At 44.1% G+C, this 26562-nt stretch overlaps 2 protein-coding genes across 12 annotated transcripts in view; one reads left to right on the top strand and one right to left on the bottom strand.

Moving 5' to 3' along the window:
• Window positions 1-5632, bottom strand: part of FAM169B (Protein) — a 98508-nt gene extending 92876 nt beyond the window's left edge. For 8 of the 11 annotated variants that reach the window (XR_004525282.2, XR_012330258.1, XR_012330257.1 and 5 more), the window contains exon 1: window positions 5571-5626. Coding sequence is in view for 6 of the 11 variants with exons in the window: in XM_073801356.1 (XP_073657457.1) it covers window positions 5571-5601 (31 nt within the window). In the remaining 5 variants the exon portion in view is untranslated. Of the gene's footprint in view, window positions 1-5570 lie in introns of all 11 variants that reach the window. The other 3 variants (XM_033852088.2, XM_073801355.1, XM_073801353.1) reach the window with 3 other exon arrangements.
• A 14336-nt stretch (window positions 5633-19968) lies between these two features.
• PGPEP1L (pyroglutamyl-peptidase I like) overlaps window positions 19969-26562 on the top strand; it is a 49645-nt gene continuing 43051 nt past the window's right edge. Inside the window, 1 exon segment of the mRNA XM_033852084.2 lies at window positions 19969-20441. Coding sequence (XP_033707975.2) covers window positions 20408-20441 — 34 coding nt within the window. The 5' untranslated portion in view covers window positions 19969-20407.

Here is a 26562-nt window from a genome sequence, read left to right as displayed (position 1 = left end):
GCAACACACATGCATTAAAGAAATCATTTGCTGGAAAACATAGGTCAAAATGAACAACTGAGTATAATTCACTGCTTGAGCCTATATGCCTCGCCCCACATACATACACTCACCAAGCCTGGTCCACTAAGCAGCATTTCACAGAGCACAGTGGGCGGTGAGACAGCACTGTGAGCAGAAGTCTCTGCAATGATGGCATCCCCACAACTTTGACTTCTCAAGCACTTATCACTGAAACACTCAGGGACTCCAATTAGGGGTTATTTCAGCAAAATGCACTGAGTAAATGAATACAGCTTTCTCTGTCAGTGGAACTTGCGAGTAGTGGTTAGAGACTCGGTTTCCAAGAAAAACACATTTGTCTTAATTTCTGCAAGACAAGGAAACCAAGCAGTCTAAGAGGGTTTGGGCCTTGGGAGCCCCCAACACACACATGGACAGAACCTTCCCCTCTGCCCTCCCCAGGAGCCCCCAGCCCTCAGCCTCAGGCCATTCCCAGTGGCCTCCGTGGCTGCCCAGATTCGGAGGAGCAAAGAAGCATCGAAATGATTCTGTGCCTCAACAGATAATAGGCACTGGTTTAAGCAGGAAGCGAAGCCACTGCCTGGGCACAGGGAATGCAAAGGGTCTGCTGCGAAAGGGTTCCGAGTGGTCCAAAGAATCAGGGAGAGAGACATGCCCGGATTTCGGCAGACAGTGGCCTTTATGTACACATGCCGTGTGTCCCACCCCCACTGAAGGTTGCTGATCGTCGGCCTTGGAAAAGGAAACACCCACAACAGAGGATGGGTACACTAAAAGGCATGGAATTTGTAAACCACAGCTGTTACATCCTAACAAACGTTATTCAAAGGCCCTGGACCTTCAGTTGCTACTGACAGTCACTTAACCCCCACAATAACCCTGACTTTAAAAGTCACGGGACACCAGGGGCATCTGACCAACAAGTGTGCTTGAATTGTGTCCTAAAATTGCTTTCTATACCACACAACACAAAAGAAAACACAGCTCTTTTCTATAATCCTCTGTTTGGAATTTCCCAGAGCTGAGCTACAAATAAGAATGTCATCAGAGGAGCCAGGAGCCAGCTGCTGTCAGGAACCCAGCTAAGGCCAGTCAGCCGGTCACCAGACTAGGGTTTCAAAGGTCAGAAAGACAACACTTCAGTGCCCACTGCCTTCCCACTGCCCAGCCCGAGTCCTGGACGCCTGGTCATTCACTCCATCCTGCCAGGCCACGGCAGAAGCCAGAGGTCAGGACAGCAGCCATCTCTGGCCTGGCCTAGTATAGCAGAGATCCCTGTTTAATACAGACATAATACACCCCTTGATGTCTAGAGATGGGGGTGAACAACGACCATCTATAGGATGGATTCCATTATACGGCAAAGAATCACAACCAACAGACAGGGGACATACAAAATGTCCAGGCCATTAGGAGGACTCACTGCGGACCAGGCCTTCCCAAGAAGAGTGGGACCCCTAGAAAGACATTTCCCAGGGGATGGGCTGACCAGGGGCACTCAACCCCAGGGGTGGCAGGCCAGCTTGAATCACCCCACATCCTAAAACACACAATCTGTAAAATCCTCCCAGCAACCCTTCCTGTAGCCAGGGAACCAACAAAGGTCTTCACCAGCACCTGAAAGGAAATGATTCCTCCATCCAAAGCTCACAGGGCTCTGACCATGTGCCAGCGGCAAGCAGGGCACTAGGACAGAAACATCAGTAAGGGTCCTGCCCTCAGTAGGATTACAGTCTGGTTACAGTGACAGGAAGTAACTGACAAACTTCATGGCCGAGTGGAGTTTTAGAGACCATCTTATCCTTTCCCCCCCTCCTGATGAAGGAATGGAGACTCACCTAGGGCACAAAAGCACTTAGTGACAGGAGTCCCAGTGCCCAGCCCAGCCCTCTGTCATAACCCCAGTGAGGCCCTGCCCCTCAGGAACTGAGATTCCTCCAAGTTGCCAGGTCCCTGTTCCTCTAAAAGGACACTTCTACACCTTGAACTAGAGAAGATGCAAAATGACTGATGAATATTTGATTTTTTTTTTTTTTGAAGTGTTATATTAACATGAGGTCATCTCTGAGGAGCTAGCTCATGGATTATCACGTTCCTGAGTCTCCATTTCGGTTTGGGGCAGGGGGAAGGGGGCAGACATCACCCTCATTTTAAGTCCCTTTCTCTGGGGAGTCAGACCACCACCACCAATCACCCCCCAATTGAAATCCCAGCACTACCACTTACTAGCCAGGTGACCTTAGGCAAGTGACTATATCTCTGTGCCTCAGCTTCCTCACCAGTAAAATGGGATAATAATAGTATCTACATTTACTATTTACTATGAGGATCAATTAAGGTAACGCTTAGAAAGGGTTTAGAGCAATACTCGGCAGGCAGAAAAGTGCTCCTAAGGGTTAGTTTACTAAAAGTGTCTTCAAGTCTCCTCCACCAAAAACGCAAGGGAAAAGCCACCTCCCCACACTCATATCACGACCTCAAGCTCAGCCTTCTCCCTCTTCTTGTCCCTGAAACATCAGCTATGCTTGACCCCCTTCAGGGTCATGTGACATGCTGACCCCCTTCCCTGCTGGCCTCTCCCTCTCCCTGACCCTCCTTCTGATCCCATGCAGTCAGCACCTGCCTAGGCCTCCCTCAGCCCCAGGCCCTGCCCCCATGGGCTTTTTTCTTTTCAGTCTCTCCTCCTTGGGTCTCAACATCAGGTTCTCAGAGCTTCTCCCTCCCTGAGCCTTCGGGCTGTGCCCTCAGCTCCTCCCCACCTCCCATCTCCCAGGAGATGCCCGTGCCACGCCTCCAACTGCTGTGCTCCTCCCACTTGGCAACAGGGGTCCCCAACAGGGCCCCAAAAGGGCCAGCACTGGCCTTTCTAGATTCCTCCTCTGCTCCAGCGTCAGTGTTTCTGACTAACTCTTCAGTGTCTCCAACGGGAAGCTACTGAAACATTCTGAAGTCACCGTGTTTAGACTGCATCATGTATTCCCCCTCCCAGAATCAGTTTCTTTAGTGGCATCACCACTGTCCCAACCCAAGCTTTGGAGTCATCCGGATTTTCCTCCTTGCTTGCCAGCTTTCCTGTCTATAAAGCTCTGCTTGTATTACCACTGCAAACTGTCTGGCACCTAACTTTTCAAAACTGGAACACTAAACTGACTGCCTAAATGGAGATCATAAAACAGGTAATTCTCACAGACGCTTTCATTTGCTGTGTAAACAGAAGGGGGGTGCAAAATAAAGGGCCTTCTCTGAGTCTACTCAAAATTTCACAAGGGGCCCAGCAGTCCGCTCTGATGAACACAAGGTCTCATCTAATCCTTATGCGGCAGGTCAAGACCTTATTTTATAGATGAGGGAACTTCAAGGTAAAGGATGAGAGGAGTAACAGAACTGGGTCGTGTCTGACTTTCTTCTTCCTTTCTACTATACTCCAAGCTGAAATGACAGCAACTGATGGTCTGGTGGAACCTAAGACGGTCTTCAGTATCAGGGAAATTAAAAATACATACAGACTCAGAGAGAGAGAGAGAGAGAGAGAGAGAGAGAGAGAGAGAGAGAGAGAGAGGGAGAGAGAATGTGTGTGTGGCCCTGGGGTATGTTTTGAATTATTGAGGGTACCCCTGCCCAGACACACCAATATTGAGGAACCTCATCTAGATACAGAGGCAACTCCCACGGGAATGTCATGTGCCCTTTCCCTACCTTTTAGTGCTAGAACTAAGTGGGGACCGGGACACAGCCTTACCTGAAAGCACAATTCTCAGTTTCATGCTTCCTTGCTCAAAGAAAAAGGATTCCCACGTATGCATGGTTGGCTGAAGCCCTTTTTGGAAATGGGCTATCAAAGCTCAGGCATCGATTCAGCTATGTAAAACTCCCATCCATTAGGATCTAGCACATGTGGAAATGATTAATGTGCAACTGCTGTGTGTCATCTGGGCCATCAGCAACCATGAAAGCCACAGCAAACGCCGACATAAATACAGGAAAATCCTGAAACCGTTTAGGCCAACTACACTTTTCCAGAAGATGAAATTACCATTACTTTTCCCATTAAAACAGTAAAGCTGGGTAGAATAAGCACAGCTCTAAGGCACTAGCTGGGAGGAACTTTCTGACTCATGGTACCACTCGGAGGGGGAGGGGAAGGGAGAAAGCTAAACTGAGCAGCTTTGTGTGCAGACCAGCTAAGTGTTTAAAATATATGAGATATTTCTGTACAGTAAGTCCCGAAGTGGGCAAAGTCTTCTCCGTTTTGCAGGTGAGGAAGGTGATAGCAAAAGAGCAGGTCACTTTTTCTTCTTGCCCAAGTTCTCAAACAATAAACTGGCAACAGCACTCACTATTAACCAACTTTCCAGAAAGGACCACAGAAAAATAAAAAACGAAATAGTACTTCTCCCTCTAAAACTAGAGACAAAACCCTTTCTCAATCTCTAGACCAATGAAAACTTTGACAAGGAATTTAAGTAATTCATACAAGTGACAGTGGCCACCTTCTCTCCTTAACTCCCTCACTTGAAATCGGGAAAAACAACTAAAAGTCACAGTTTTTGAATGCAGGTCACAATAACAAGTAATCCACCGCCGTTGGCTTCTAATAAAAGGCAGAGGAGCCTCTGTAAGATTGAGTTTTTCCTTAGAGATGAGTGGTGGGAGAAAGTGGCCAATCTGCGGTTTGACTGCACGTGGGCGCAGGGCTCTAGCGAGGGTCGGACTGGACATGAGCACCCAGCCAAGGGGCCCTACGTGCCGCGGGTCCCCGGGGGAACAAAGGAAAGATGCAGGAGAGAAAGAGTCACTTCTCGGCATCAAACGCCCCTATGCTTGCTCCCATCCAAATACTCCTTCCTTTGCAGGACTGCTGGAAACTCTTTCGGGGATCTGTCCCACGTGCTTTCAAATTCAGAAGTCTCACGGTTTCGCCCGGTTCTCCGGAGAGGGAGCAGGCATGGGACGCGAGGGAGGAGGCGGGCTCCCGGGCGCGCCCGCAAATCCAGGCTCCCCTGCTGGCCTGCAGGGCCCGGGGCGGCACGCCCGCCGCGCACCAGGCCAGGGGCCAGAACTGGCAGTCCCCGAACAGCGGCAACAGGGGCACCCGCCGTCCCCCGAGCTGCTTTACCGAACCCTCCCCACCGTGCGCTTCCCATTTCACAGACAAGACCACCAAGGCTAAGGGAAGGCAAGGAGTTCGCCAGGCCAGGCCATCGGGTCCCGGCTGCTGGGGGTCCTAGGGACGGCCGGGAGGGCAGTGACGGAGACCCCTCAGGGGTTGCCCCTCCCGGGGGTGGTCTCGCCCCTGACATCCAGGGCCGCCCACTATCTCGTTCCCTGGCGGCAACAGGTGCGCGGCTCGCGGCGCCCTGGCGCCAATTCCGGGGAAAGTTTCCCTGGCCGCGGCGCGCTGTTTACAGTCTCGTTTTGCAGCGCGGGGGCCCGGAGCGTTCAGGCCAGCCCAGCCATTGAAACCCGACACGTGGGGTGGGGCCCGCGCGGCAGACCGCGAGGGAAGCGGGCAGGCTCCGGGCAGGCCTGGCCGCAGCTACCCTTACCTGCTGCCCTGCCCGCGGCCTCCGCCTCCATGCTCCCGCTTTCTGGGCGCCCAGCCCCGCCCCGCCCCCTCTGCCCCGCCCGCTGCCCCGCCCCGCCCCGGCCCCTCCTCCAGGAATGCCCCCGCTCCAGCACCGCGGCTGCCCGGCCTGCGCCCCGATGTTTTCCCTACCCCCCTCCCCCGCCCCCAGCGCCGGGGCCACCGCCCTGCGGTCGTAGCTAGCGACCCCTGCTCCCTGCAGACAGTTTCCAAAGCGAGCTCATCACTTCCGATGAGTAGTTAGTGAGTAGTTAGTATTTCTCTTACTACTCCTGTTGGAAGAGAAGCCGTTCGCAGCCCCACGCCCTCGCCAGCGCCCCTCTGCCTGGCACCCCACTCTCTACGCCCCTTCCCACTTCCTGTTATCTCTGTTTCTATGGGCAAGAATCGCTTGTATTATCCCTTTTCGAAAACGTATACAGTTGAAAACTAGCTCAAAGACAACGAATGGCCCCCATAACGCAGGGCCCCCAGTAATCTTTTCTGCCCATTTTTTCAGTCTTTTCAGTTTTTTTCCTAACAACTGCAAAGTGCTTTTTCTGATAACTAATACCTTTTTTTAATTAAATGTTCAAGCTTTTACTCACTTGAAGTAGCAAAATTCAATGAGAAGCAATTGTTTCTCTACCATTTCTTTTGGGCCTGTTTGAAGGTGTTTTTTACAGGGGAGAGGGGGAGCAGGGGTAGTTTTAAAATGCCAATGGCCTTGGAACCCAAAGGACTGTCAGCTGGCACCTACCCTCTTTGGTTGGCAGCTCTGAAGTTTGCCCTTCTGGACCGGCTCCCTCAGAGCTGCATCCTCAGCCCTTCTGACCCTCTGCCCCCAGGATGGGTGTAGAATTCATTTGCCTGCTTTCTCCCTGTACCCCAGCAAACCGTGGCTCAGGGGGGCCTCTCAGCTACTCCCCACCATGCAACCTCACCTTTGAAGCAACCCACCTGAGGAAGACCAGGGCACCCCCAAGCAGAGGAAGAAAAATGGTCCCAGTTTCACTTCCATGGCACATTGCTGCAGTATTTACTGTGTCCGGAGCTGGAGGCTCCCCTTAGAGCTGAAACAGGAGGGAAGGGGGCAGGGCACAGCATTTGAAAGAATGACATAGCCCGAGGACATGACATAAACTGATTAAAACCAAATGGGCCCAAGATGGCAGACAGGTCCACTTCCACTAGAACCTGAGGCTCAGTATACGCTCACTGTAACACATCTGCAAGCTAAATGACACATCCACAGGTGCCATGACAGTTCCAAGGCCTACCATAAGGATCAAAAAGTGGGCGATGGCTCAATTTCTGGATATCCCCACCCCTTCCTGAGATAGCTGGAATACTCCTCCCACTCAGCCTATGAAATTACCCACTCCTATAAAAATTGACAATCCAATACCCTGGTGCCTTTCTCACCTTCTGAGATGGCCAACACTCTGCCTATGGAGTGTGTTTCTCTCTAAATAAGTCCACTTCTTACCTATCACTTTGTCTCTCACTGAATTCTTTCCACGATGAGACATTAAGAACCTGAGCTTCATTAAGTCCTGAAGCCAGGGGTGTGATCTCAGTTGGAAGACCGTGGGTTTTGGCCGGTTTGAGTCCCGGCCACGTGGGTTCAAGTTCCAATCTGAGGTGCGTGTTTTCAGAGCCACCCTGAGTCATCTCTTGGAAGTGTGAGATTTCATTTTCTACAGTGATAAAAACACAGAGCTCCTTGGGTGATAGCATTCCAGACACTTAACTCCTCCAAACACCTTATTTTCATTCAACACATATTTGTTAGCTTCCTACTATGTGCCCTATATGGTCTAGATTCTAGGGATTCCGCAGTGAACAAAATGGACAAAACCTTGCCTTCATGGAGGTTACTTTCTGGGCAGAAGTGGGCAGGAGATAAAGAGAACATAATAGTATGTTAAAGAACAGCTAAGGAAAAAAATAAAACAGAGAAATGGGATGGGAGGAGGCTTTTATAATTTTAAATAAAGTGTTAATTGTAAGCCTTGTTGAAAGGATGACATTTGAGGAAAAACATGAAGAAAATGAAGAGGCTAAACATGTGGGAAGGGAAAATGGCCAAGGCTACAGCAAGTACAAATGTCCTGAGGTGGAAGGAAATCTCTTTTTTGGCCCCTGTGCCTTTTTTGAGCCCCTGATAATCGAGGGTGCTACTTAAGCTGTTGGCACATAGGGCTAAAGATTTATTAATCTCTGGTGCAAAACATAATTGTTCAAAGGCCTTGACATATTTTTTTTTTAATTACTCACATGGTACCTGAATACATGTTCCTTTTAAAAACAGAAAGAAACAGCAATAGACTGAAAAGTTCCTTGCTTCTCAGCTGCTTATTCAACTCCTGTCTCAAAGTCAGAACTTAGTCAAATACTTCCTCTTTTCCTTTATAGTTTCTGGGTTTTCTGTCTTGCTTGGGTAGGCTGAAACCACCCCCAAATTAGAAATAAACCCTTCTACTTTTGCTTTCAGTGTTTGTACTGTTTTGGTCTTTAGATTTGGATTTAAATCCAACTAGATGGACTTCCCTGGGGGTCCAGTGATTAAGACTCTGCGTTTCCATTGCAGGGGGTGCGGGCTTGATCCCTGGCTGGGGAACAAAAATCCCACATGCCACACGGCATGGCCAACAAATAAAAATAAATCCAAATAGAATTTATTTATGTATACTGCATAAGGAATAGATCTCACTATAGCCAATTATCCCCACACCATCAAATGGTCCATTCTTTCCTCCAGTAATTTGAGTTACTTCCTTAACCATATTTTAAATCCTTATATACATTATGGCTCTTGTTTTATTGCCCTGTTCCTACAATACCACACTATTTGAATTACGACAGCTTCATAATATATTTGGAAATATAGGAGGACAAACCACCCTCATCAAATATTGGAACAAACAAATTAAGGATATTGAGGTTTCACTGAGATTGTTTCTAGTTTTAAACATTAATTTGCAGAATATTAACATCTTTAAAGTTTTGAGTCCTCTCATCAAAGAACATAGCACACCTTGGTTTAGTCAGGTCTTTTATTTTTTCTTTTTTTTTAAACATCTTTATTGGAGTATAATTGCTTTACAATGTTGTGTTAGTTTCTGCTGTATAACAAAGTGAATCAGCTATACGTATACATATATCCCCATATCACTTCCCTCTTGCATCACCCTCCCACCCTCCCTATCCCACTCCTCTAGTGGTCACAAAGCACCGAGCTGATCTCCTTGTGCTATGCAGGTGCCTCCCAGTAGCTATTTTACATTTGGTAGTGTATATTTGTCAATGCTACTCTCTCACTTCGTCCCAGCTTACCCTTCCCCCTGCCACCATGTCCTCAATTCCGTTTTGTACATCTGCATCTTTATTCCTGTTCTAACCCTAGGTTCATCAGAACCATTTTTTTCAGATTCCATATATATGTGTTAGCATACGGTATTTTTCCTCTTTCTGAATTACTTCACTCTGTATGACAGAGTCTAGGTCCATTCACCTCACTACAAATAACTCAATTTCGTTTCTTTTTATGGCTGAGTAATATTCCATTGCATATATGTGCCATCTCTTCTTTATCCATTCATCTGTCGATGGACATTTAGGTTGTGTCCATGTCCTGGCTATTGTAAATAGAGCTGCAATGAACATTGTGGTACATGCCTCTTTTTGAATTATGGTTTTGTCAGGGTATATGCACAGCAGTAGGATTGCTAGGTCATATGGTAGTTCTATTTTTAGTTTTTTAAGGAACCTCCATACTGTTCTCCATCGTGGCTGTATCAGTTTACATTCCCACCACAGTGCAAGAGTGTTCCCTTTTCTCCACACCCTCTTCAGCAATTATTGTTTGTAGGTTTTTTTTTTCAGGTGTCCACCTTTTATTTTATTTTATTTTTTTAACATATTTATTGGAGTATAATTGCTTTACCATGGTGTGTTAGTTGCTGCTTTATAGCATAGTGAATCAACTATACATATACATATATCCCCATATCTCCTCCCACCCTCCCTATCCCACCCCTCTAGGTGGTCACAAAGCACCGAGCTGATCTCCCTGTACCATGCGGCTGCTTCCCACTAGCTATCTATTTTACATTTGGTAGTGTATGTATGTCCATGCCACTCTCTCACTTCATCCCAGCTTACCCTTCCCACTCCCCATGTCCTCAAGTCCATTCTCTACATCTGCATATTTATTCCTGTCTGCCCCTAGGTTCTTCAGAACAATTTTTTTTTAGATTCCATATATATGTGTTAGCATACAGTATTTGTTTTTCTATTTCTGACTTACTTCACACTGTATGACAGAATCTAGGTCCATCCACCTCACTACAAATAACTCAATTTCGTTTCTTTTTATGGCTGAGTAATATTCCACTGTATATATGTGCCACATCTTTTCTTTCTTTTTTTTTTTTTTAATGGCTGCATTGGGTCTTTGCTGCTGCTTGCGGGCTTTCTCTAATTGCAGGAACTGGGGGCTACTCTTTGTTGTGGTGCACGGGCTTCTCATTGCAGTGGCTTTTCTTGTTGTGGAGCATGGGCGCTAGGTGTGTGGGCTTCAGTAGCTGTGGCTCATGGGCTCTAGAGCGCAGGCTCAGGAGTTGTGGTGCATGGGCTTAGTTGCTCTGCAGCATGTGGTATCTTCCCGGACCAGGGCTCGAACCTGTGTCCCCTGCATTGGCAGATGGATTCTTAACCATTGTGCCACATCTTCTTTATCAATTCATCTGTTGATGGACACTTTACAGATTTTTCTATGATGGCCACTCTGACCAGTGTGAGGTGATACCTCATTGTGGTTTTGATTTGCATTTCTCTAATGATTAGTGATGTTGAGCATCCTTTCATCTGTTTGTTGGCAATCTCTATATATTCTTTGGAGAAATGTCTATTTAGGTCTTCCACCCATTTTTGGATTGGGTTGCTTGTTTTTCTGATATTGAGCTCCATGAGCTGCTTGTATATTTTAGAGATTAATCCGTTGTCCATTGTTTCATTTGCAAATATTTTCTCCCACTCTGAGGGTTGTCTTTTCATCTTGTTTATGGTTTCCTTTGCTGTGCAAAAGCTTTGAAGTTTCATTAGGTCCCATTTCTTTACTTTTGTTTTTATTTCCATTTCTCTAGGAGGTGGGTCAAAAAGGCTCTTGAAGTGATTTATGTCACAGAGTGTTCTGCCTATGTTTTCCTCTAAGAGCTTTATAGTGTCTGGCCTTATATTTAGATCTTTAATCCATTTTGAGTTCATTTTTGTGTATGGTGTTAGGGAGTGTCCTAATTTCATACTTTTACATGTACCTGTCCAGTTTTCCCAAAACCACTTATTGAAGAGGCTATCTTTTCTCCGTTGTATATTCTTGCCTCCTTCATCAAAGATAAGGTGACCATACGTGCGTGGGTTTATCTCTGGGCTTTCTATCCTGTTCCATTGATCTATATTTCTGTTTTTGTGCCAGTACCATACTGCCTTGATTACTGTAGTTTTGTAATATAGTCTGAAGTCTGGGAGCCTGATTCCTCCTGCTCTGTTTTTCTTCTCAAGATTGCTTTGGCTCTTCAGGGTCTTTTGTGTTTCCATACAAATTGTGCAATTTTTTGTTCTAGTTCTGTGAAAAATGCTATTGGTAATTTGATAAGGATTGTATTGAATCTGTAGATTGCTTTGGGTAGTATAGTCATTTTCACAATGTTGATTCTTCCAATCCAAGAACATGGTATATCTCTCCATCTGTTTGTATCATCTTTAATTTCTTTCATCAGGGTCTTATAGTTTTCTGCATTCAGGTTTTTTGTCTCCTTATGTAGGTTTATTCCTAGGTATTTTATTCTTTTTCTTGCAAAGGTAAATGGGAGTGTTCCCTTAATTTATCTTTCAGATTATTCATCATTACTGTATAGGAATGCAAGAGATTTCTGTGCATTAATTTTGTAACCTGAAACTTTACCAAATTCATTGATTAGCTCTAGTAGTTTTCTGGTAGTATCTTTAGGATTCTCTGTGTATAGTATCATGTCACCTGCAAACAGTGACAATTTTACTTCTTCTTTTCTGATTTGGATTCTTTTTATTTCTTTTTCTTCTCTGATTGCCATGGCTTAAAACTTTCAAAACTATGTTGAATAATAGTAGTGAGAGTGGGCAACCCTGTCTTGTTCCTGATCTTAATGGAAATGGTTTCAGTTTTTCACCATTGAGAGAGATGTTGACTGTGGGTTTGTCACATATGGCCTTTATTACGTTGAGGTAGGTCCCCTCTAAGCCCACTTTCTGGAGAGTTTTTATCATAAATGGGTGTTGAATTTTGTTGAAAGCTTTTCTGCATCTATTGAGATGATCATATGGTTTTTAACCTTCAATTTATTAATATGGTGCATCACATTGATTGATTTGCATATATTGAAGAATCCTCGCATTCCTGGGATAAACCCCACTTGATCATGGTGTATGATCCTTTTAATGTGCTGTTGGATTCTGTTTGCTAGTATTTTGTTGAGGACTTTTGCATCTATGTTCATCAGTGATATTGGCCTGTAGTTTTCTTTTTTTGTGATATCTTTATCTGGTTTTGGCATCAGGGTGATGGTGGCCTTGTAGAATGAGTTTGGGAGTATTCCTCCCTCTCTATATTTTGGAAGAGTTTGAGAAGGATAGGTGTTAGCTCTTCTCTAAATGTTTGATAGAATTCAACTGTGAAGCCATCTGGTCCTGGGTTTTTGTTTGTTGGAAGATTTTTAATCACAGTCTCAATTTCAGTGCTTGTGATTGTTCTGTTTATATTTTCCATTTCTCCCTGGTTCAGTCTTGGAAGGTTGTACTTTTCTAAGAATTTGTCCATTTCTTCCAGGTTGTCCATTTTATTGGCATATAGTTGCCTGTAGTAGTCTCTCATGATCCTCTGTGTCTCTCTAGTGTCAGCTGTTACTTCTCCTTTTTCATTTCTAATTCTGTTGATTTGAGTCTTCTTCCTTTTTTTCTTGATGAGGCTGGCTAATGGTTTAGCAATTTGTTTATCTTCTCAAAGAACCAGCTCTTAGTTTTATTGATCTTTGCTATTGTTTCCTTCATTTATTTTTCATTTATTTCTGATATGATCTTATGATTTCCTTCTTTCTGCTAACTTTGGGTGTTTTTTTATTCTTCTTTCTTCAATTGCTTTACATGTAAGGTTAAGTTGTTTGTTTGTGAGTTTTCTTATTTCTTGAGGTAGGGTTGTATTGCTATAAACTTCCTTCTTAGAAGTGCTTTTGCTGCATCCCATAGGTTTTGGGTCATTGTGTTTTCATTGTCATTTGTTTCTAGGTATTTTTTTATTTCATCTTTGATTTCTTCAGTTCTCTCCTGGTTATTTAGTAGCGTATTGTTTAGCCTCCATGTATTTGTGTTTTTTACAGTTTTGTTTTTTTTTTTTTGTAATTGATATCTAGTTGCATAGCGTTGTGGTCAGAAAAGATACCTGATATAATTTAAATATTCTTAAATTTACCGAGGCTTGACCCAAGATATGATCTATCCTGGAGACTGTTCCCTGAGCACTTGAGAAGAAAGTGTATTCTGTTGTTTTTGGATGGAATGTCCTATAAATATCAATTAAGTCCATCTTGCTTAATGTATCATTTAAAGCTTGTGTTTCCTTATTTATTTTCATTTGGATGATCTGTCCATTGGTGAAAGTGGGGTGTTAAAGTCCCCTACTACTTTTGTGTTACTGTCAATTTCCCCTTTTATGGTTGTTAGCATTTGCCTAATGTATTAAGGTGCTCCTATGTGGCGTGCATAAATATTTATAATTGTTATATCTTCTTCTTGGATTGATCCTTTGATCATTATGTAGTGTCCCTCTTTGTCTCTTGTAACAGTCTTTATTATAAAATCTAGTCTGATATGAGTATTCCTACTCCAGGTTTCTTTTGATTTCCATTTGCATGGAATATCTTTTTCCATCCCCTCACTTTCAGTCTGTATGTGTCCCTAGGTCTGAAGTGGGTCTCTTGTAGACAGCATATATACGGGTCTTGTTTTTGTTCCCATTTACCCAGTCTGTGTCTTTTGGTTGGAGCATTTAATCCATTTACATTTAAGGTAATTATCGATATTTATGTTCCTATTACCATTTTCTTAATTGTTGTGGGTTTGTTTTTGTATGTTTTTTCATCTTTTGTGTTTCCTGCCTAGAGAAGTTCCTTTAGCATTTGTTGTAAAGCTGGTTTTTTGGTGCTGAATTCTCCTAATGTTTGCTTGTCTGTAAAGGTTTTAATTTCTCTGTTGAATCTGAATGAGATCCTTGCTGGGTAGAGTAATCTTGGTTGTAGGTTTTTCCCTTTCATCACTGTATTTATTTATTTATTTATTTAACATCTTTATTGGAGTATAATTGCTTTACAACGGTGTGTTAGTTTCTGCTTTATAACAAAGTGAATCAGCTAGCCTTTCATCACTTTAAATATGCCCTGCCACTCCCTCTGGCTTGTAGAGTTTCTGATGAAAGATCAGCTGTTAACCTTATGGGGATTTCCTTGTATGTTATTTGTTTCTTTTCCCTTGCTGCTTTTCATACCTCTTTCTTCGTTTTTAATTTTTTATAGTTTGATTAATGTGTGTCGTGGCGTGTTTCTCCTTGGATTTATCCTGTATGGGACTCTCTGTGCCCTCTGGACTCGATTGACTATTTCCTTTCCCATGTTAGGGAAGTTTTTGACTATAATCTCTTCAAATGTTTTCTCGGACCCTTTCTTTTTGTCTTTTTATTCTGGGACCCCTATAATTCGAATATTGGTACCTTTAATGTTGTCCCAGAGGTCTCTGAGACTGTCCTCAATTCTTTTCATTCTTTTTTCTTTATTCTGTTCTGCAGTAATTATTTCCACTATTTTATCTTCCAGGTCACTTATCCGTTCTTCTGCCTCTGTTATTCTGCTATTGATTCCTTCTAGAGAATTTTTAATTTCGTTTATTGTGTTGTTCATCATTGCTTGTTTGCTCTTTTGTTCCTCTAGATCCTTGTTAAACGTTTCTTTTATTTTCTCCATTCTATTTCCAAGATTTGGGATCATCTTTACTATAATTACTCTGAATTCTTTTTCAGGTAGACTGCCTATTTCCTCTTCATTTGTTTGGTCTGATGGATTTTTACCTTGCTCCTTCATCGGCCGCATATTTCTCTATCTTCTCATTTTAACTTACTTAGTGTGTTTGGGGTCTCCTTTTCACAGCCTTCAAGTTCGTAGTTCTTGTTATTTTTGGTGTCTGACCCCAGTGAGTGAGATTTGTTCAGTGGCTTGTGTAGGCTTCCTGGTAGTGGGGACTGGTGCCTATGTTCTGGTGGGTGGGGCTGGATCTTGTTCTCCTGGTGGGCAAGTCCATGTCTGGTGGTGTGTTTTAGGGTGTCTGTGAACTTAATATGACTTTAGGCAGCTTCTCTGCTAATGGGTGTGGCTGTGTTCTTGTCTTGCTAGTTGTTTGGCAGGGGGTGTCCAGCGCTGGTTCTTGCTGGCCGTTGGGTGGAGCTGGGTCTTAGTGTTGAGACGGAGATTTCTGGGAGAGCTCCCACTGATTGATATTACGTGGGAATGGGAGGTCTCTGGTGTCCAATGTCCTGGACTCAGCTCTCCCACCTCGGAGGCTCAGGCCTGACAGCCAGCCAGAGTAGCAAGAACCCCTTTTAAGTAGAGATGAATTGGAGTCTTTCTTTGATAATAGGTAGTCTTCCCTTGCGGTCTCATCAGTGCAGCTTTTTTTTCACTTTTCCTTCCTGCTTCGTCTAGTTTCATAGGGTGTAACATAGAGGCTTCTTACCTGGCGCTTCAGACCAGAGTTCCTAGTGCAAAATGGCTGCACCTGGCACCTCAGGTCAGCAGATATGTGAGTTACTTTTATCTTTTTTTTTTTTGGCCAAAGTTCTACAGTTCTTACAAATGGATCTCATATATTCCTTGCTAGGTTTATTCCTATATATTTCTGGTATTTGCCAGCTATTTTGAATGGCTCTTTCTTTTCTTCAATTAGATTTACCAATCAGTTATTGCTGGTATATAAGAAAACCGTTAGCTTGGGTCAATGCCAGTCTTACATTCAGCCGCTTTTATGAGGCCCAGTAATTTCTAAAGTCAATTATCACAGAATTTCTAGGTAGACTATCAGATGGTCTGTAAATCAGTTGTTGGATTTCTAAATCTTGCTCAAACTTACTCAGGCACATGGCACTCATTTTTGACACCAAAATTGCCCTTAACTCTAACAAAGAAAAAATGAAAAATATTGTTTATATATATAAACCGGAAAATAGGGGCTTGGAGCATGTTTTCAGTATGGTCCTCCCTTCATTCCAGGAGGTTAAGTGCTCTGATGCGTCCTCCATCTGGCCTCATTTATCTACACAGGAATTTCCTCAGTGTTAAGAACACAACTGTTCTAGCCATTCCCAAGATATTTGTGAAATTCAAAAGAAAAATACAGTATTTAAACAATAGGGCTAGCAAGCTACTGGATTTCAATAAATAAACCAATTCCTGTAGCTGCAGTTGTTACTTTTCAGTCAAGGAAATGTAGTCCTTAGGGGAAAAAAAAAAAATCAAGACAGCAAAAGTCAAAGGGAAAAATACAAGACAGAAGAAAAATATAGGCAAAACTTTCTCCTATAAAATGTAAGGAAACTATTACCTATGATGTATCACAGCAGACTGTCAGAAATTTTAAAACACTAATTTTTCAAGCTATTAATTCATATTGCGTAGGTGAAGTTATAAAAACTTGTATCTTCTATACCAGTTTCCCATGGAATGCTAAAGATAATCCCAGCATTATTATATGATCTCTCACATAGCAATTCCCTCATTGTTTTAAAACAGTTTTAAATGGTTGTTTCAGAATGTTATAAAAGTCTCAAATTTTTTATATTTAAATAAGTAAATGTCATAAGCATTTGAGAGCGAGGCTTTAGTAGGAAGATGAATATATGGCATGAATAAGGCATGAATATATGGCACCTGAATCCTCCAAAAAAATGAAATACAGCTTCAGGATCCTTCCTTACCTGTGTGTTGAAGCCTAATCTCGCCTAGGACAACTGGCAATTACACATAGATGGGTGAGAAAAAATATTAATTGATAACTGCTTCAATGAGCTAATTCCACAGTGGTAAAAATCATAAATACTATCATTTTGAACACAAAACTGTCTACCACATTTATTCAGAATGCTCTTCTAATTTAACACCGGGTGAACCTAACAAAAAAAGGAAAGCAATGAGGTTTTTGATGGAACATTCTGAATTACTTAATCCTTGGTTTTATTTTAATTAAAATCTACTCATTTAATTGAAAATTTGTTCATGTATACCACAAGGTCACTTTATCACCAGCTCTATCATGTTCCATACCAGAGAAAAATTATATTCTCGGGCAGGGTTTGTCAAACTACAACCCACAGCCCCAACCCAGCCCACTGCCTATTTTTGTGCAGCCTGTGGACTAGAATAATTTTCACATTTGTAGATAGTTGAAAAAAATTAGAAGAATAATAGTTTATGACACATGGACATTCAAATTTCAGCATCCATAGATAATTATTGGTACACTGGCACGCCTGCTTATTTGCATATTATCTATGGCTGCTGGAAAATCCATATGGCCCACAAAGTTTAAAATATTTACCATCTACTTCTTTACGGAAACTGTGTATCCACCCCTGTTGGACTATTAAGCTGAAAAGGCAAAGTAGTAGGAGAGGGCGATTCCCAAAGTCTACCTTAGAAGACTGACATTTTTGGAGAACTGGTTAGTGCTTTGACAAGAGGCAGTTTGGCTAGGAGTTCTGTGTTTTATGGTAGAGTAAGTAGCTGATTTGGAAGCAGTGATGTTTGACAGAGGAGTGTTGCTGTTGTTGTTATTATTATCATTTTAACCACCAGTACTTCTTGCTGATTTATATTCTCCACCTCCCAAGAGGAATTTGACCAGTTTGATTACATCTCATTTATGTGAAGTGTACAAAATATGTTGCAAGAATTGTTTGTGTCAAAGACAATAAACAAACTTTTTAATCCTTCTTCCTTAAGCAGGAAGTCACAATTTGCCAGTAAGCAATTTAAAACAAACCCCACAACGTTATATGTTTGGTTCAAAACAAGAAATATTTTAGGCCTTGGGATACTGTCATCTTGGCAACCCCATTTGTCCTCCCTGGTGAGAACACGTGCATACCGCTGCTTGCTTTCCGGTTCAGTGAGAGAGGGTCACACCTTGCCCTCTTAATCCCAGAGTCAAATATGATTACAAATTTTTCCTCCCAGGAATCTAACTTGTAAGGAAGATCACTGTGCTTTTTGTTAAACAAGATATCTCTCTTTAGTTGCCCTATTCATTCTCAGGCTTACTATATTTCATCGGCCTAAAGATTATGTTTGACATTGGCAATTGTTAGAGACCATTTGTTTTTACAGTGGAAAAAGAAATAAAAGTGCAAATGTCAGACCTCAAAATCCATACTTCTCTGAATTGTTCTCATTTTCGAGAATGAGAATGTGTGTGTGTCTTTCCCTCAAGTGGGGAAAATGTCACTGTGGCTAAGTCGAAATAGTTTATGTCTCTCATTTTCTTTTTCATTAACTGCAAAATTAGAGGAAATTTTAGGACATAATAAGTGAATTATGGGAAAGTGAAAATTCTAGGACACATCCCAGTTGCAGTTAAAATAAGAATGGCTCATGTCAAATCCTGAAAAACATAGAAAAGTAAAAATTGAAGCTTCATTATCAGAAAAGTAGCACTGTTAAAAACGGACAGTCTTAGCAGTTGAGGAGTCTGTTTTGAGGTCTGATAAGTTAACATTAGTAAACTAGTAAGTAACATTAGTAAACAAGTTAGATACTCAGACCGCGTTAGTTATGTTGATATCAGAATTTGACCTTAGCAGCAACCAACTTAACAAATGTGGGCATTTCTAATGATCTAATCGCCTCGTTTATAACTGTGATGAACAAGCAAAGCCCTCTTGATAGAAGGACTAGGTGAGTGACATGAACTAGGGGAGCCATTTACCAGAGGTGGTGGTGGGGAACATCAACCGTGAGAATATGAGAAACCGGTTAATTGCTCTCAAACTTGTAATTTTGTATTGTCTAATCTCAAAATAGGGTGACATGCAAAGCTCTCTATATCCTCTGCAAAACAAGCTGGCCCCATCTTCCCACAGCAGGCACGGGAAGGCCACTGGGGGCAAATGCCTCTTCCCACCTGTTCTCTGCTGTAAATAAGCCTGCAGCCCACACCAGGGGCCAATTAAAAGGAATGGCTGGGGCTTCCCTGGTGGCGCAGTGGTCGAGAGTCCTCCTGCCAATGCAGGGGACACGGGTTCGTGCCCCGGTCCGGGAAGATCCCGCATGCCGCGGAGCGGCTGGGCCCGTGAGTCATGGCCGCTAAGCCTGCGCGTCTGGAGCCTGTTCTCCGCAATGGGATAGGCCACAACAGTGAGAAGCCCGCGTACCGCAAAAAAAAAAAGGAATGGCTGTTTGTTCAGTGGCCCAGGAAGGCATCAGGTGGACTCTAGTTCCTTGGCAGCAATCTCAATTAAGGTGTATTGTTTATCAGGGGGCCAATTAAGAAGACGGAATTAAGAAGAGGTCACGCCCTCTATTAAGGAGTAGTCTGAACCTGGGGAAGCAGTATGATGCCGGGGTTGGTGGGGTTCTCCTGGCCGCCCCTGGATGGAGCCTCTCATGGCCATGCCCAGATGGGGAAAGAGAATGATGGTTTTTGTACCTCTTATTAGACAGCTTTTGTAAAAAGTATTTTTAATTTTAAAAAAGGTGTTTGTTTGTTTTAAGTAGTATAGTCTGAAAGGTCAAGATGTCGCATAACTAGCCCCAAATGTTAGCTCTTTTGGTTACTGTGACACAAAAAGGAGGAGGAATGGGCTACAGAGCCAGGTGACATGCAAAAGCATTTAGTGGTGCTTGTAGCTAGCCAAGCGCCCTATTCAGCACTGATGCAGGCAGAATTGGGGACGGTGAGAGCACAGCCAGGGAAGCCCAAGCAGACACCGCTGGCCGAGTGATCCTCTGCCCCCAGGGCTGTGGGAGGTACGGGGACAGTGGGCAGGGGTAAGACTCCACCCAGGAAGCGGTGCTGCGATCATCCCCATTTCGCTGCAAGGAGAAGCGGGTGGGGCACAGGTTAACTTGCCTACGGAGCCACAGCTTACAGGCAGCAGGTGCTTTCAACCATCACTTTTAACTATAAGCTTCATCTGTGGTTTTGGTTTCTTTTTCCTTTTTTTTTTTTAAACATATTTTGCAAAATCGGTTTCAAGAGCTACCAAATTTCATCAAGCCAAGGTCTAAACAAAACAACTTGTAAGGTCCCCACCATCCTGACTCACTGGGGCTGTACGGGTTTCAGCACCTTTTAACCCCGTCCTATCCCAGTCCCAGGCAAACTGAGACAGTTGGTCGCCAGACTCGTGGCTCACGTTCGAACACACCGACCAACAAAATGACCCCGCCCCCAAGTGGCCAGAAAGACCCTGATGGCGCTCCGACCTTCTACTTTTCTGTTGCCGCAGCCTGTGCGTCCTGAGCTGGCTATTTCTGCTTTCGGAGGGGGGTTGTCTTACACCCTCCCCCCCCCCACCCCAGAGTCTTCAGTCTTTCAGGGCCCCCAAAACGCTGCGGGGCGGGGTGGTTGGTCCCCACCCCAGCGGGAGGCCCGCGACCAGCCGGGAGGGGCGCGCGGCGCTCGGAGCGCCCAGGGCCGGGCCTCTGACCCGCGCAGGCGCAGAAGCGCCCTCCCAACTCCGGTTTCATGGATTCCCAGTCCAGCTGCGTGGTGGTGACCGGTAAGACGACTTTTCTGCTTTTCCACTTGCTGCTGCTTTTAGCCTGACCATGGAATGTGCACTTGCCTGATCCTGGTCATAAAGTTCCCTCATGGGGAAAAAAGAGTGGCAACTGGTGGTTCCAATAATTCCAGATGGAGCTAACTTCCTGCTATGCCCTATTAAAAAAAAAAAAAACAAAACAGGGGACAGAGAGGCTTTTCTGTTTCTGTCCTGTCATTCACTTCAAATAACCCTTGAGTGGCATACACAGTAGGTGCCCACATGTGGCTTAGGCTCAGACCTTGTCCTTCAGCCCATCAGGGGGGAGGCAGAGGCTGGCGCCGTCTGTCCGAGTCTGGGGCCCATGTGGCATCCACTGGGGTACAGCTGCATAGCAAGGAAGGGGGAGCAGGGGACTCAGAAAGAACAGAGCCTAATAAGGCTGAGACAGCCCATCTACAGTGCCCACCCCGACAGGGGCACATAGCTCCCCTACAAAACTAGAGGGCTTTTAGCCACCCAGGGAACTCTAAGCACCCTCTGAGAGCCACCAGTTAGAGACTTTGAACCCCAGAAGGTCAACTCAGAAGGAATGGTAGCCACCCACTCCTGCCTTTCACCAGCACATTCAAAATCAACCCCAGACACCCCCAGTCGTTGTCACAGCTGGTCCCTGGAGGGCTTGATTTCTTCACAAAGCTCTTTATTTTTAGACACATTTGGCATATTTTAAGTTTTTTGAATTGTGTTGGATGAAGGAAACATTGAAGAGAGAAGGGTTCCTGTGTGTGTGGAAAATTGAAAGTTACCTATCTTAATATTTTCAGACTATAATCAAACTCCTGTTAACCTTCTGAGAAAAAGAAAGTTCTTTCGAAAACCTTTTATCTCCCTTGTTCTCATTTGTGTTATTTTGGGTATTAGAGGTTGGTTCAGATTACCCTTGAATTCCTAAGGAAACTGTACCCCTGATAAATGTGACACTTGTCACAAATGAAATATGAATATTGAAGCACCAGGGCAAGCCTTAGACTCACATCAACCCCTGCCTCTGTCCTGTCAACTTGTGGTTTGCTGGCAAACTCTGGATTGTTTGATGAAGTACCTGATAATCAGCTGCGATTTGGGAATACTCACTGGCTTCCAGAGTGTGGCCTTCCTTTATTAAAAATGCTCTGAGCTGCTAAGGGCAGTCTTTTCGTTTAATTGGTTTTGCTTCACGTGTAAATCTCACTAAGACAATTGGCACGTAGACAGATGGTGGGGGAACAAGGGCTCTGACAAACTGCCTTAAGATCAAGACATTCGGACTGGCACCAAATGATGACAATGGGAGAGTGAGAAAACCTGCCTCCCTCCAGAGGGCCTCTCTTGATTCCAAGAGATTTCTCCAGCCCCTTTTCACAAGTTCCACTCGAGGGCCTGCCAAGTTTAAAGTGTAAGGTTTGACCCTGCAAAACAAGAGCTTCAAACCTTCATTTGCTGAGTTGTTTTGCCTAATTGAAAACAGATAAGAAATGATCTGCATACACTGATCTGAATATGATTCTAAAGCAGCATGTGATTTTTTCTGGTGTCACTGCATTTTTAGTATTCCTACAGTCATCCCAGGAGGTACCTGATTTCTCAGTGATTTTTCCTTAATCTCAGTATTTTCCTTTTTTTTCTTTTTCTTTTTTGCTTGGCAACTCCAGTCTTATTTATTCTGTAAGATTCAGTCAAAGTCAGAAAACACCACTAGCTTCCTGGGACATCGTGTCCCAAACTTTTCTATTCCCTGAGAAAGTTTCACCCTTTGTGAGTCAAACTTGCTAGTGCTCTAGACCCAGAGGTTCCAGAATTTCAGAGGCACAGCCCTCTCCAGAACTGACTTCTGCTCTAAAGACCTGAGGTCCGGGGTTTGGGGTGGAGGTGAGGTTTCAGAGGTAGGTATTTAATTGTAGCTCCTCCCCATCTCAGAATCTGATGATTTGAGAAATACATCATGGGAATCAGATAGATGGAACTCAAAACGTCAGCTGGGTTCCAGGTAAAGCTGAGCTGGAGAAAGTCACCTCTAGCTGCAGCCCAGTGCCCACCCTGAAGTGAGCCCACCAGTCACAGGCCCACTTGATAGCGGCTGGCCTCCCCTACAGGGGCCAGGCAGGAACTGTTGAGCTCTGCGCATGGGCCACACTGAAGGAGAGATGAAGCAAGAGGCCCCCAGGGTCCTGGTCCCTCCTGCTAGCCACACCATCCTAAAAGGCTTGTGATGGTTAATTTCATGTGTCAACTTGACTGGGCCACGGAGTGCCCAGATATCTGGTTAAACGTTATATGGATGTGTCTGTGATGGTGTTTTTGGAAGAGCTTAGCATTTGAATCGGTGGGCTCAGTAAAGCAGTGCCCTCTCCAGTGTGACTGGGCCTCATCTAATCCATTAAGGGTCTGAATAGGGTCTGAATAGAATAAAAAAGCAGAGGAGGGTTGAATTCTCTGTCTGAAGGCATGATCCGGCACATTAGTCTTCTCCTGCCCTCAAACTGGTGCTCCTGGGTCTCGGGCCTTCAGCCTTGGACTGGAATTTACTCCACTGGCTTTCCTGGGTCTCCAGCCTGTGGCTCATAATCACATGAGCCAATACCTTATAATAAATCTCTTTCTATATATATGCAGAGATATATATATATATATACACACACATACATACCAGTACAGACCTCTCAATTTCTGGAGAGAGAAATAGAGGCCTAAAGTACACATGAAATCTCAACATGGAAAAGTAAGGACAGGGCCTCTGACTGATAGGCACGGTGCCCAGGCAGGGGGGTTGGGGCTGAGAAATGGTGGCATCAAATGATCAGAGAGAATCAGGGCAGAGTGAGGGTCTAGCTGGAGCCCATCCCACGCTGCCCAGAGAGACAGTATAAAAGGATTTAGCATTTGTTTAGCATCTACCAGCTTCTGGAAACAATACGTGCTGTACATGGCATTGTTTAATCTGTCCAGAGGTCCCAGGAGGTATGTAACTATAACAACTATGAAGGAGAACGCTGACACTGCTTCCTGTGTTTGAGGCAGTATTGCAAGTGCTCCGTTTTATTCATTTAATCTGCACAACAACCCTTTTAGATTATTATAATTAGTGTGCATTTTACAGATGAGAAAATCAAGGCACTGAAGCTAAGTAACTTGCTCAACGTCACCCAGCTGCTAAGTGGTGGGGCTGAGATGCAACAACAGAAGCCTGAACCCAGACACTGAGGTCTCTGACCACTCTTGGCTGCTGTTGCGCCACGACCTGAGCTTTGGCGGGGTCACTGCATGGTGTGGGTGCCGTAAAAATAAGCAGCTGCAACACTGAGAGGGTGATGGTGTCCTTCTCCCCAGGCAGCAGGAAACATTTCCTAAGCTAGTCTCAGAGGAGGTTTGCTGTCCTCCCCAAAGCAAAATTCTGTTTAACTGCGTTTTATTAGAAATCTTCATTGCAATTAAATTACATAATAGTACACAGTGTAAATAAGTGTTCCCAGTTCTAGGAACAAGCCCTTCCGTCCACACACCTCATCCAGAAGCTCCTTCCCAGAGTGAGACCTCTCCTGGGTCTCACCTTGCCCAGGCTCAGCCCCTCCAACCTCTCTGCCTCCTCCTCCCCCATGAAGTCCTGGGTCACCGCCACCTCCTCCAGGAGACTTCCCTAACCACCTCCACCCATCTTCTCTCCCCGCTCTGTATTCTGATCCTAGTTGTTGTTCAAAGCCTTGCTATTCCAAGTGTGGTCCAAGGGCCAGTAGCATCAGTACCACTGGGGAGCTTGTTAGGAATTCAGAATCTCCAGCATCACCCCAGACCTGCCCAATCAGATTCTACATTTTAATAAGATATACATGTGTATTAGCATTTGAGAAACGCTGGACCAAATCTCACACTTTTTTAAACTTTTAATTTTGAAATAATTATAGATTCACAAGAATTTGCAAAGAAAATGTATAGACTGGTCCTCTGCATCTTTCACCCAGCCTCCTCCAATGTTAACATCTTCAATATCAAAGCTAAGATACTGATATTGGTATAACTCAGTGTGTATATGTGTGTGTGTGTGTGTGTGTGCGCGCGCACATGCATGCATAACTCTATGTGGTATTATCACGTGTGTAGCTTTGTGTAACCACCACCGTCAAGATAAATAACTGTACCAACATCACAAGGCTCCTTCGAACTACCCCTTTATAGCCACACCTACCCTTTTCCCCCAGCTCTAACTCCTGGTAACCATTAATCTGTTCTTCATCTCTATAATTATGTTTATAGATATAAATTATAATTTACAAATATTATATTGGGTTGGCCAAAAAATCCGTTCAGGTTTTCCCATAAGAGCTTATGGAAAAACTCGAATGAACTTTTTGGCCAGCCCAAGGTAAATGGAATCATGCAGTATGTATCCTTTTGAGATTGGCTTTTTTTCACTCAGCATAATTCCCTTGAGCTTCTTATAAGTTGTTTATACCAATAATTCCTTCACTTTTTTTTTTTTTTTTTTTGTGGTACATGGGCCTCTCACTGTTGTGGCCTCTCCTGTTGCGGAGCACAGGCTCCGGATGCACAGGCTCAGCGGCCATGGCTCATGGGCCCAGCTGCTCCATGGCATGTGGGATCTTCCCGGACGGGGGCACGAACCCGTGTCCCCTGCATCGGCAGGCGGACTCTCAACCACTGCGCCACCAGGGAAGCCCTCCTTCACTTTTAAAGCAATTTTTTAACAGCTTTATTGAGATATAATTCTCATGCTATACAATTCACTCATTTAAAGCATACAGTTCAATGGCTTTTAGTAGTCACAGAGTTATGCGTTTCTCAACACAGTCAATTGAGAATATTTTCATTACCCCCAAAAGAAACTCGACTCCCTAATCCTCATCCCCACTCCCCCACTACATACACACACACACACACACACACACACACACACACACACACACAGAGTCAAGCTCTAGGCAACCACTAATCTACTTTCTGTCTTTATAGGTTGCCACTTCTGGACATTTCACATAAATGGAATCATACAGTTTTGTGACTGGCCTCGTTCACTGAGCATGTTTTCAAGGTTCATCCATGTTGTAACATAACACTTCTTTTTATTGCCAAATAATATGCCATTGTATGGGTAATACCATATTTTGTTTATTCATCAGTTGATGGACACTTGGGTTGTTTCTGCTTTTTTCTTTTCACTGCTGAGTAGTATTCTGTGATCTAGATGAACCACAGTTTATTTAACCTTTCACTCATTGAAGGACATTGAGTTGGTTTCTAGCTATGAGCTATTACAAATAAAGCTGCAGTGAACATTTGTGTACAAGTTTCTGTGTGAAAATAAGTTTTCATTTCTCTGGGGTAAATGTCCAGCAGTGCAAGTGCTTGGAAGTCCACTTTCAATTTTAAAAGAAACTGTCAAACCATTTCCCAGAGTGGCAGTACCATTACATTCCCACCAACAATGTATGTGTGACCTAGTTCCTCTTCATCCTTGTCAGCTTTGGGTGTTACCAGTATTTCTATTTTAGCCACCCTGAGAGAAGTGTAGTGACATCTCATTGTGATTTTATGGCTTTTTTTTAAATTAATTAATTTATTTTTGGCTGTGTTGGGTCTTCATTTCTGGCAAGAGCTTTCTCGAGTTGTGGTGAGTGGGGGCCACCCTTCATCACTGTGCACGGACCTCTCACTATCGCGGCCTCTCGTTGCGGAGCACAGGCTCCAGACGCGCAGGCTCAATAGTTGTGGCTCACGGGCCCAGTTGCTCTGTGGCATGTGGGATCCTCCCAGACCAGGGCTCGAACCCATGTCCCCTGCATTGGCAGGCAGACTCTTAACCACTGCACCACCAGGGAAGCCCTCATTGTGATTTTAATTTGCATTTCCCTGATGGCTAATGATGTTGAAACGTTTTTCATGTGCTTATTTGCCACCTGTATATCCTCTTCAGTGAAATGTTTCTTCATGTCTTTTGCCCGTTTTCTAACTGGACTGTCTTTTTTTTTCTTTTTAATTAATTAATTTTTTATTTTTGGCTGTGTTGGGTCTTCATTGCTGCATGTGGGCTTTCTCTAGTTGTGGCAAGTGGGGGCTACTCTTCGTTGTGGTGCACAGGCTTCTC

The sequence above is a fragment of the Tursiops truncatus genome, chromosome 2, assembly GCF_011762595.2.
Source record: "Tursiops truncatus isolate mTurTru1 chromosome 2, mTurTru1.mat.Y, whole genome shotgun sequence".
Lineage (NCBI taxonomy): Eukaryota > Metazoa > Chordata > Mammalia > Artiodactyla > Delphinidae > Tursiops > Tursiops truncatus.
Note: the sequence above shows the minus strand (reverse complement) of the source record. Positions and strands in the feature narration are given on the sequence as shown.